Raw genomic sequence first — 11,375 nt, 5'->3', positions numbered from 1 at the left:
ATTGAAATGTGGAATGTGCTATATGTTCAACGTTAATTGATTGTCATTGTTTCTATTTCTCCGAAGAATGGTGCTCGATTTATGTTCACACTAATAGTGTGCTTGTTTATTTAGCTTACCTTGTCATCGTAGCTTGGTCTAAAATCGTACGCAATATGAAGAGATAACAATTGCTTTCTTCAACTCTGAGGGCTTTCGTCGAGAGCGTCTCTTAAAGATTCCCTGAAAGCAAAATAACCTACTACGGTTGACGGTTAAACACACGCTTTGCCAATGTCTCTTATCGATATTTAAAAGCTTACTTTCAGAATGTCTTCATGAATATTTTGAAAGCGCATAATATTAATAAAATATTTAATTTTATTAAAGCGACTAGGGTAACCAATTTAGCCTATGTTTCAAGAAAAAAAGAGCCGACAGTCTTGCTCGCTAGAGCTCATTCAAAAATCCCAGAATTTATCTCCTTGGCTTAAGTAAATTATAATAATAATAGTAATAATAATAGTGGTGGTTGATGATGTTAGAAAAGGTTTCTGCTGCAGATATTAACCACGGCGGTACATAAAATTTTGCTTATACTTACGTTTATTTTTCTTTGCCTGATCGAAATAAACATTATGCCAACTAATACTATAGCGCAAATATTCTGAATACTTTTTGTAGACCTTACTTTGAATTCCGGTATCGCTGAAATATGTTTTTCATTCAGCTGTAATCTTTGTACTTGTTTCTAAATAACTTTTGTACTCGTGCAGCAATGATAGACGCAAATAAAACTTTATATTGCACCTGATCTTTATACCATACAGGATAAGAAAAAGAAAAAAAAGAACAGATATACGTCTGAGAGGTCGAATAAGCTAAATATCTCGAGTAATAACCCCATGATGGTGGGTTCGAATTCCGAGCAGGATAAATTTTTCAATAAAGCCGATAGCCGCAGATGCTTATGCTTTATGATTTTAGTTTTACGATTTACTTCTCTAATTAAGTTAATTGGGATAATAATTATTATATTACCATATAGAAAATTCTAACTCTGTATGGATGTATGAAAGTAATTAAAATCTTCGACAAGCTAAATGCTACACTAAATTTGGACCACTCCAGTTCAGGTTTTGGACATACTCTAATATAATAGCTTTGATAAAAATATTCATTTAGATCATAGCGAGAAAAAGGTTAATGGTGTATTACCACGGAAATTATTCAATAATAATGAATAATTTATATATATATAGATATATACACATAGTATTTTTAATTGTTTAGTTGTTGTAATGTCGTAACTCTAGACGATATATAAAACTTTGCTCGGGGTAAAATTTTTCAGTAAATTTTTGTGATCTGAAGGCAATACAATGACTCCTTCGAACGGTTTAATTATAATAATTATAGTTACACTGGGTTTTGAGGCACAAGCCGCTCTTTACAGATTTGTACCGGAATATCCTGAATTATCCATTGATTGCACCAATAAGCCAGGAACGGTCGGTATGGATCATTTTGTAGATCAAAGTGAATTGATTGTTTCCCACGATGATGAAGGAATACATTATAGCGGGACTTTGAAAATGATTTGGGATATAAAGAAGGGTGATCGAGTCACGGTAAATGTTATAATTGAATACAAAAAAGCTTCAATCAGCAAGTTGTTAAACTGTAGTACAAATATATATAGCTAATTATGAAAGAGTTTTTCGGCAAAGTAACGGCATATAATAAATAGAACACTAACGTCATATAACAGAAGAAATTCAAATTACATGTAAATATACAATCTGAGAAGTAGAACGTTAGAGAAGTAATGCTGCATGCTTCATAAAACTTAGAAAAGTATTATGTTAGTCTTGCACAAAAATTCTGCAGCCGGATTAATTGAAGAGTGAAAAATGTCCTATTTAAAATTTTTATAGATGGATGCGGAGCTGCAAAAATTTTTTCGCGGTGGTTGGATACAAACTCCTTTCTCGGTACGAGTACTGGACTTTTGTAAAGAAATGGAAATGACTGACTCATACATCTACGAGCTATGGTCGCGACACGTTTTTCCGGAGGACCTTCAATGTTTCGGAAAGGGTGTATGTGTTGTCTTCTTCTGAATACTTTATGCGTTTCTAAACAGTTCATCAAATTTAGATAAAATATCGTCACAACCCCTTTACAGCCAAAGCTGATGGACAGGCGCTTGTTAACATGGAAGGACGATACAAGGTCGTTGCATTTTTTCGAGCATACGACGAACACAATCGCTTGAGACCCGAAGTTATCTGTCTGGAAGTTCCAGGCGATATTATTAAAATTTAAGCGCTGTTAGGCACTCCATGCAGGAAAATCTAACATTTTTGGCTTAAGGAGTGTTGAATAAAAAACAAAAACAAGATATGTGTAGCATGAAAAAGCCCTTCAATAAAATTCTAATAATCTAAGCTTAGAAAGAACAACACGTAATTAAGCAAGTAATTACGTAATATAAGGCTTTTAATAATACTGGCGGAGGTAATCGAAAAAGCAAGCAAATGATTACATGCCTTCAAGATTTTACATATTCGCCAAAATGGATAAAGCAATTCCTAACTGTTTCTTCATTGTGGTAGCTTTAAATACCAAGATGTCGTGAAATCCGACTAGGAATATTAGTATCTATGTGTTCAGTCTGTTTTAATATGGTGCAAGGGTTAAGCCCAGATCCCATGCCTAGCCGCGCAGAGCAAACAACGTGAGGTCAGGTTGAACATGATCAAAAAGGTCAACGTGGCATGCATCACAAGAAAGCAAGACAATCATTGAGTATGCCAGCGTTGACCTAATTGAAGATGTATACAAGTTAATAACGTAGCGGTCATGGACCATCATTTTATAGACCCAGGTAGGGTTATAGTTTTATTAACCGAACCCTCAATAAGGATATCAAATTTGCGGTTAGAGTCGAAAGCAATATCTAAATCTTTCTTGTTAATACATACATACATAAAAAGTGGTCAACAACCAGACAACTGACAGCTTACAACTTTTTGGAAGCTATACAATAAATTACACACCAAACACAGGCTATTGTTAGCCTGTCAGATTAAAGAAAGAGAAAGTTAAAGTCATCCGCAAACATTAATACTGTGTGATGTTGAATACTGAAGTGAAGTTAGCCCACGGTACGTAGCCCACCACGTAACCACCTTTGCTAAGGTAATTGATAACTGAACACTACAAAGTCATTAGAAAAACTAAACAAAAATAGAAATACAAGCATAAACGAAATAAGAAATTATACAGAAATTTTACAAAAAACTAAAAAAAAAAAATTTTCTTGTATTTCCCATATAGTGCAAGTGTAGTGTTGGCGAAAAGTTGCAATATATAAAGTGTGTATAAAATATTTTTAAGAAATATGACATGTATAGTTTTTTTGATATGTCTTAAAGGACGCTAAAGCCTATCAGAAAAACCTAACTTCATTACCCTGGATAGGGGACATCGCCTCGAAATTCGCCACGTTGCAGCGCACTGAACTTGGTACTATCCATATTATTCTCAATGCATTTTTTATGCCCAGTTTGGTTAAGTAGTAAAAGAAAAATAATGTTCCAAGGCTTTGAAAATTCGACTATAACACTCGAGAAGGTTAGTGGAAATTGATCTGTTTCTTAAGAAACCATGCTGACAGGGCAATATAGCTAACCATAAAAGGGACGTGAGTCTGTTTGTTATTAGTGCTTCAAGCTTTTTGGGCAGTGCACTGAATTGGCTACTATCCATATTATTCTCAATGCATTTTTTGAGCCCAGTTTGGTTAAGTAGTAAAAAAAAATAATCTTCCAAAACAACCTTTTTTCAAAGAGTTGTTAAAAGTTTGTGTAAGGGAAAAACACAGTGACTCAGCGGAACATCGGAGAACATCAAACGGAATTACGATTAGGAAACTTGGAAGATTTTCTAGGCGACAACGATGCAAATGTTTCATTAGAGTAAGATATAGAATGCAAAATTTCGTTGTACTTATTGAATAAAAGTAATTATCACGCGCAGAGGGAATATTTGATGCACGAAACACTTCATTAAGAATATCAGAGAGAAAAAGATCAGTTATTATCAAAGCATCGCAACATTCCCAATTACCCTAATCCATAAGAGAAAAAAACCTTCCTGGTTTGCATTCAAAATTTATGAATTTAAAAAACTAAAATTTCCATATCATTGAATGAGTAAAATTGTAACAGCACGACGCTTTTAGAAAATTATGATCTCCGCTGGCGCTAGATATACGATCTAAGTAAGCCACCACGTTTGTATTGCTTAAACAGCTTGCTAACAAAAAGTAGTTATGGCTAGCAAAACGTAGTTACGGCTAACAAGAAGTAGTTATAAATAGCGTAGACAAGAAACTATCTATACCTTCATAATCTAAATCTCCAATAAGTTTAGACAGAAAATTTCTAAGTTGACAATATTTTTTAATTTCTTAGTTACATAGTTCATTGTGTAACAGACAATTCAGAGTACGTAACAACGACGGATGATGATTACCTTCAGGTGAAAGAAAGGTATTAGCGACTACAGAAATAGATACAGATAAATTAGTATCCCAACAAACTATTCAGCCAAACAGCTCGTTAATGCCAATGTAGTTAAGTTGCACAATATCGAAAAAAGAATTATATATTAACGGATACGAAAAGTATAAATGATATCCCTTTCCATCCTTAAGAACCCATGAAATATTAGGCAGATTAAAATTGCTCGGCACTATAAACTTTTCACTGGATTTGAGGTGATATGTAATAATTTTGATTAAAGATATTCGTTCTAAGTAAAAGGGAAGATAACAGAGAGACAGTAGAGATTTAAGAATGCACACACATATATCACATATGCATTAAAACTTGACCGTTGTGGGGACAATAGAGCAAAACACAGAAGTAGCTAAGCAGTTGCTGAACGTAGCCCACCAGATTTGTGAAAGTTGTCAGAAATAAAAGTTTTAAAATCAGAACAGAAAATCTGACTATCAACATTTGGCCGCTATCAACATTTGGATCGTAATATGTTTTCTTCTCTCTTAAAATCGCTCTTGCGTTTTATTTTTACGATTTACAACTAGGATATCGGTTAGATCTAGGAGGCGGATTTTGGAAATTCTGATTTCGGCCACATACTTTCAATTTTGCCATCAGATGGAGCCAATTGGTTTCTTATAGAAATTTGTGACATGGCTGTTTTTCGATATGAACTTCTGGAGTCTAATATTAGTGAAAACGACCTGAAATGCGTGAAAATCTCAGCGCGCTTTTCTGTTTTTCCATGGCGAACTCCACTGTCGACTGACCTTTTCTTATCCTCATTATATAAGGAGATAATCGATTTCTGCATCCGTTTCGATCAGAATGCCATCCATTTTCGTAGTTCGTGCTTACCGTGTTTCAATAAAAAACAAAAGTTTTTTTAAAAGAGCAAACTAACATCTCGGGGAATATAGGAGAAATAGTTCTGAGTATGATTGCCACTACTCTTCCATCGATAGACTTGGACTTAGACATAATTATCTCAACCCAGTATTTATATAGATATCTTCGTAATGCAATTTCTTTCTCTTCTCGGTCACAAGGTTTCAAAGCCTTTTGAAAAATTCTTTAAGTGCAATGTTAATGTAAAAAGTAATGACTCCATTGCATACTGCTTTTGTACAACTGCAGATATTATTTCTATTCCAATGTTAGTTGCTCCAGACGATGCTGGTATGCTAGTTTCTCCTCAACTTTTGGCGGTCTTTCGTCAAGTATTCCCAACGCGGGTGCTGATAAACATTTTTTTCTTTGATTTTAAAAATCCTGAGCTTTTTCCTGAAAATATGCTTTGTACTCGGGTCTTGCGTCATTTTACAAAGGTAGCACACATCTCGTAGAGAATCATGAACGCATGTCCATTACTACCGAAAATGCCAAACACAATCTTAATGGAACTAAGGGTTTCGCTATCAAATATTTCTAACTTGGTTATCTACAAATCCCATAAGGGTCTCAGAATCCACATGTAATATGTCTAAGTGCACTTCCCGAGGCTCACAGGCCGGCGTTACATACGCTGATTTTATTAAGGTCTTGACCACATGTTATTGATATTGAAGTTTTAATCTTCAATATAGTGAATGTGCAAGCTTATAACCTATTTTATTACACGCCTTTTTATTTTCTCCCACTCTGGCGAGTTTCCTGGTACTTTAGATCGTAATTTAAGAAGACTGGCTTACGTTTTCTACGAATTTACCATCTCTCGTGCATGATCAAATTAGCCCACTGACGACTTAAAACTGTTTTCCGCCTACACTTCAGGACACCATCAAAAGATACTCCAATCTAATTTAAAAAATTTCGTTACATGGTGCCCGTTCAGCTTCGCAGTAAAAGATTTAAGAAAAACCACAAATTATCGTTGTTAAACATGAATTCATCACAATCGAGTACATTCGCATCAATTGAAATGAGCTTTCTGTGGTCTCCTTCCTGTCGTTACGATATTTGATCAATCGAATCTCTTTTGAAATAATTTTTGCTTTCTACGCTGGCATCACTGCCACTGTATCAAAACAGATTATTGGGTATAATTGTAAATTAGTAAATTTGGTAACCGAGAGTATTAATTCGTCAAATATATTAACTGGGGTAAGCTTCAGTGTTAATAGCCGCTATTCCAGGAGCTTCCTTTCACTAAACTTATTCAATCTAAATTTAAGTGTAAACTATTCATTCAGGGCAACTAGAGTGTCTTTTCGTGATTCATTCCATTTAACCTCTTTATCGGACTTTTTATATTCGTGGCAGGTAAATGTATTAATGATATAAGCAAAGCCACTGCACTTTGTGTTTTGTTTTTTGAAAGTTAATTAAACCCATGTTATGTGTGCATTTTTTATTTGATTTTTCGAGATATAATTCATAGTTAGCTTTTCTTTTCCATTGTGTTCTTATATTTGTTATTAAACACCTGCTTAAATAAACACGCAATTATAATATAAATACTAAGCAATTAAATTCGTGCAAATATTCTAGACCTTTTTGAACTTTTACGATTATTTAGCGATACATAACCCACGCAAAATAACATTTTGCTGCCAATAATAACAAATTTTGAGAAAAATACAGTTTTCTGTAAATATTAGCATGATAAAATTGTATCAATTTGAAATAAATTTGTAGATTTAAAAAAAATTATTTGAAAATCGGCCGAAGAACCCACAATTTCATGCCATCTTTGGAAAGTAAAGATCCACTTAGTTTTGAAAAAGAAGCTTTGAAATTTAAAGTTTTATTGATCGTCTCTCACCTTTGTGAGAACGTCTCTCTTCGGTAATACGAGAAAGCAACTAAATAAGTTAGACAACAGTTTTATTCGTAGCTCATGCGTTACCTGTTCGTAGCTCAAAATTTAAAGACTAAGACTTCAATTTTGTCCAGAATACCGGCCGTAAATCAAAACGTATTTGAATTTGAAGCGAGTTGGTGAGCATTAGATTCTCTTAACTGAATTAACTTATCAATATTCCCAATATTCAAAAACTATTATCAAAACAAATAGAGAACCTAATTAAAATCTCTTTAAAATCCGCCTGAGTGGCCGAGTAGGCACGAATCTCGACTAGCAACTCAATGGTCGTGAGTTCAAATCTCAAGTGCGGTAGAGTTTTTAATAAAGCCGAAAGCCTTAGATGCTAGTGCTTTTAAGAGTTTAGTCTTAGAATTTATTCTCTGGCTAAATTTATAATAATAATAAAATCTCTTTAAAATGGAAGGATTAATAGGCATTATAAAGAAGTGGATAAAACTGTGGATCCTATGAAAACAATTCTAAAACAAAACAGTGGTGCAACTCAAATTGAAATGGTTGTCAATTATTTCCTTAGCAGATCGATAAGCCCAAATGTGAATTTATATGTAAGAAGCAATCAAAATTTTAATTTTTGTAGATGTAAGTCTGTTAAGAGTATTTTATAAGGTTAAACTATTCCGTGCCGTAACGCTATTATAGGTGTAAAACTTTCGGGCATGTTCCATGAGTTCTGGTTGGTAACACTTCAAATTAACACAAGATTCAGTATTCTGGTGTCGTATTCATATGTCGTATTTCATATATTTTCGTTGTTATTATTATTTATTTATTCTATTATTATGGATTTTAATTAATTATACTGTCTCTTATTATAATATTTCGTTCGACAACTCTAGTCAAATCACGTTTTTTTGTTTGCCACAAACTTGTAATAAATCTCAATTTCTTCATAAAAATTTTTTAAATATAAACCAAAAAAGAATTGTTAAAGTAGATAAGATTTATTTTGTTTTTTCTTTGGTCCCCAAAATGTCGTCCTGTACGTATAATGTTATGTATATCAAACATTCTAAAGTCTTGGTTTTCTGCCAGATTTTAGAGGTCGTTTGCTTATTTGTTATGGTGTGTATTGGTCTGTATTGCCGGTTAAGGACTTTTCAGGCGTCATAAATTCATGTTTCGAAATACCGTCGTCCAGGCCACTTTTTAATTTTTCTCCCCTATGCTATTTTTGAATGAGCTATCATCGTTCTTTAGGGGGTTATCACGTTTCTCAATGTTATCTCTGACATCAGCACCGTTCGTAGAAAACGTCATTTCAGGTGTACGATTAAACTTTTGCTTAATTGGTCATAATAAGGATTTAGTTCTTGTTTGATCCTCTTGTTGTCGCACTAATTAAGAAATCCATGTTATAAATAAGATTTTTTTTAAAATATTGTTTTTCCTGATCGTGATGGTCCACTAATAAGCATAGTAAGTTGATGGTAAAATTTATAAAACATGTTGCCTTGTTAATTATAAAATAGACAATAAACTAGGGCTTCGTAGAATACATCATGTTACAAGCATTTATTTAATCTGAAGTAATCACCTTAATGCCGCCTGAGTTTTTTTCGTTGTAGATAAAAAGTTTATACAAATTGTTGAGAGCACGTCAAAATTTAAAGTCAATCCGGCGTTGCGGGCAGTTAGTAAAATAATTAGGTAATTTTCTTAATGTCTCTTTTGGGCGTCTGCGAATATGACTTTGGATTTTAAATATTTTTTAAGAAATTCTTGTTTTTCTCTACCCACTACTAATACATAATCATAGTAATTCAATGGTGATAGTATGTCACCTAAGCAAGAATAGTCTATTACTCCATCCCACGATTTTAAACCCTGAATACATTTAGTACAAAAATGATTTTGATCTTCTGCGTCTTCTCGTTTAATTCCTTTTCGTCGAACGGAGGTCTAAATAAAAAGCAGTTAGCTACAACAGAGCTTGCACTCTTATATGCTAACTCTTCAACAAAAGTTGGTTTCTGATTTCCATGACAATAGCGGAAATCAACAAGAGCGAACGTAGTTTTAATTACGCTGGACATAGCTCAATGAGACACTGCTAAATACTGCATTGATTTTATATAATCTTCGGGCATATATTCTAAAGAATTCACGTCACTTTCAGTACTAGTTGTCGTCTTAAAATGCTCAGAAAATTTAGCGTTAACCAAAAAGAAATCGAGACCATCAGTTAATCATACCATACACCACATGTGGTAAAGGGTATATTAAGTTAGTGCGGACGTATGCAGCACGCAGAAAGGCTTAAGATAAGACTTAAGGTAAGTCCACCTTTTACTATACCGATCAATTCGGAACGGCAACTTTCATTGATCTAAGCCTGTCTGGCCGTCTGTCCGTCTGAAAGCCGTCCATGTAAATTTGTGTTCAAGCTACACGTCGAAATTTTTGAGATAATTTATGGTACACTGACGTGTTTTGGCCCAAGCACGAGTTGCTATCAGTTTTACCATCCATTTACTATGCTTATAAGTGGACCATCAGGGTCAAGCAAAACGACATTTTTGAAAAATCTTATTCACAATGAAGATTTCTTGGTTAATGTGAAAATTGATCGAATAATTTGGTGGTATGGTGAAAAAAATGCGAAAGGTGATATAAATAATGTTGCGCATACTGAATATAACAATGGAATATCAGAAAACTTGGAAAATGTTCTCAACGAACCAACTATCGTCGTACTCGATTACTTAATGATGGGAGCTTTCAACAAAACGGTTTGTGAACATTTCACAAAGGGGCCACACCATAGGAATTTTTCTGTCATTGTAGTAACACAAAACATATTTCACAAATCCTCGCACACAAGAGATATTCCATTGAATTCAAAATATATAGTTGTGTTTCAAAATCCTAGAGATATCCTACAGTTTCAACATTTAGCAAGGCAAATTCATCCAGAAAATTCATCTGAACTTATGGGAATATATAAAGATGTGACTAGCAAACCTCACGGTTATTTATTAATCGACCTTACACAGAGCGTAAATGAGAACGAACATATATAATCCGAATTTTTGCTATTGCTTCTGTGACACCGGAGAAAATGGCCTTAAAAAAGAGTTCAAAGCGACTGAAGAACCACAAACATATGCTGTATGTCCTCAAAACCAATAATAGAAAATTAAGAAAAGCTACACTCAACTGTGCTGATGATGAATTAATTAAAACTTTGACTGAGATTATCTTGAACACAATAGCTGGAAACACTAAACTAAAAAATGGAGATTTGAAGGTTTTAAAAAAGTATAAAAAAGAACTTAGGTTCATCTCGAGACCCAACGCGTCCATAAAGTCTAAAAGAAAGGTTCTTGTGCAGAAAGGTGGTGGCTTCTTACCTATAATCATAGCATCATTATTAAGCGGATTTATCGGAAAATTGTTAGATAATGTTCAATAAATTTAAGCCGAAGCTAAATAAAGTAATCTTGTTGTACCCAAGTACATGCAACGCGATGATGGGCGACAAACATTCAGCGGAATTTATTAATAGAAAGCTGTTACCATATTTCAACAATTTCAGAATATAAAAATTAAAAACTTATATTAGAAGCAAATTAAAACCAATTAAGCAAAACTTTGACCATATACCCGAAATGGTGCTTTCTAAAAGTGATGTAGAAGACGGCATATTCCAAAGTAGTAGCGAAAAATTGCAAAGTGACTTAGATGACAGTACAATCAAAAATAGTAGCGAAAAATTGGAAAATGACTTAGATGATAGCATTTCAAAAGATGAATTTATGACGCCTCAAAAATTCTTAAATGGAACTAAAAAAGCCACACCACACCAAGTAAGCAGACAACCTACAAAACCTAATGTAAAATCGAGAATTCAAAAACGCATTTCTCCATATAATACCCGACTTAGAAACCAACTTAAAACTAAGGCTGATTTGATTAAAATTGGCCTTTCTACAGATCATCATCATTTCAGACGGAAAACGAAAATTGGGGCAGAAATCTTCAATTCAGAAGGGCGAAAA

At 33.8% G+C, this 11,375-nt stretch overlaps 1 protein-coding gene across 1 annotated transcript; it reads left to right on the top strand.

Moving 5' to 3' along the window:
* Positions 1-1,361: 1,361 nt before the first annotated feature.
* Positions 1,362-2,307, top strand: LOC119643739. Its single transcript, XM_038043198.1, has 3 exons — positions 1,362-1,610; positions 1,917-2,081; positions 2,140-2,307. Exons 1-3 carry the CDS (start codon positions 1,362-1,364, stop codon positions 2,305-2,307), a joined length of 582 nt encoding a protein of 193 aa, XP_037899126.1.
* The last annotated feature ends 9,068 nt before the right edge of the window (positions 2,308-11,375 follow it).

Source organism: Glossina fuscipes, unplaced genomic scaffold (genome assembly GCF_014805625.2).
Source record: "Glossina fuscipes isolate IAEA_lab_2018 unplaced genomic scaffold, Yale_Gfus_2 61571, whole genome shotgun sequence".
NCBI classification, from domain to species: Eukaryota; Metazoa; Arthropoda; class Insecta; order Diptera; family Glossinidae; genus Glossina; species Glossina fuscipes.
This window is presented reverse-complemented; position numbering and strand designations above follow the sequence as displayed.

What these genes read in the sequence shown, in the direction of transcription:
- LOC119643739 (XM_038043198.1), top strand. Translation starts at nt 1,362, where the DNA reads ATGACTCCTTCGAACGGTTTAATTATAATAATTATAGTTACACTGGGT. An exon ending in AGAAGGGTGATCGAGTCACG is followed by an intron (nt 1,611 to 1,916) that starts GTAAATGTTATA and finishes AAATTTTTATAG; the next exon opens with ATGGATGCGGAGCTGCAAAA. An exon ending in TTCAATGTTTCGGAAAGGGT is followed by an intron (nt 2,082 to 2,139) that starts GTATGTGTTGTC and finishes CATCAAATTTAG; the next exon opens with ATAAAATATCGTCACAACCC.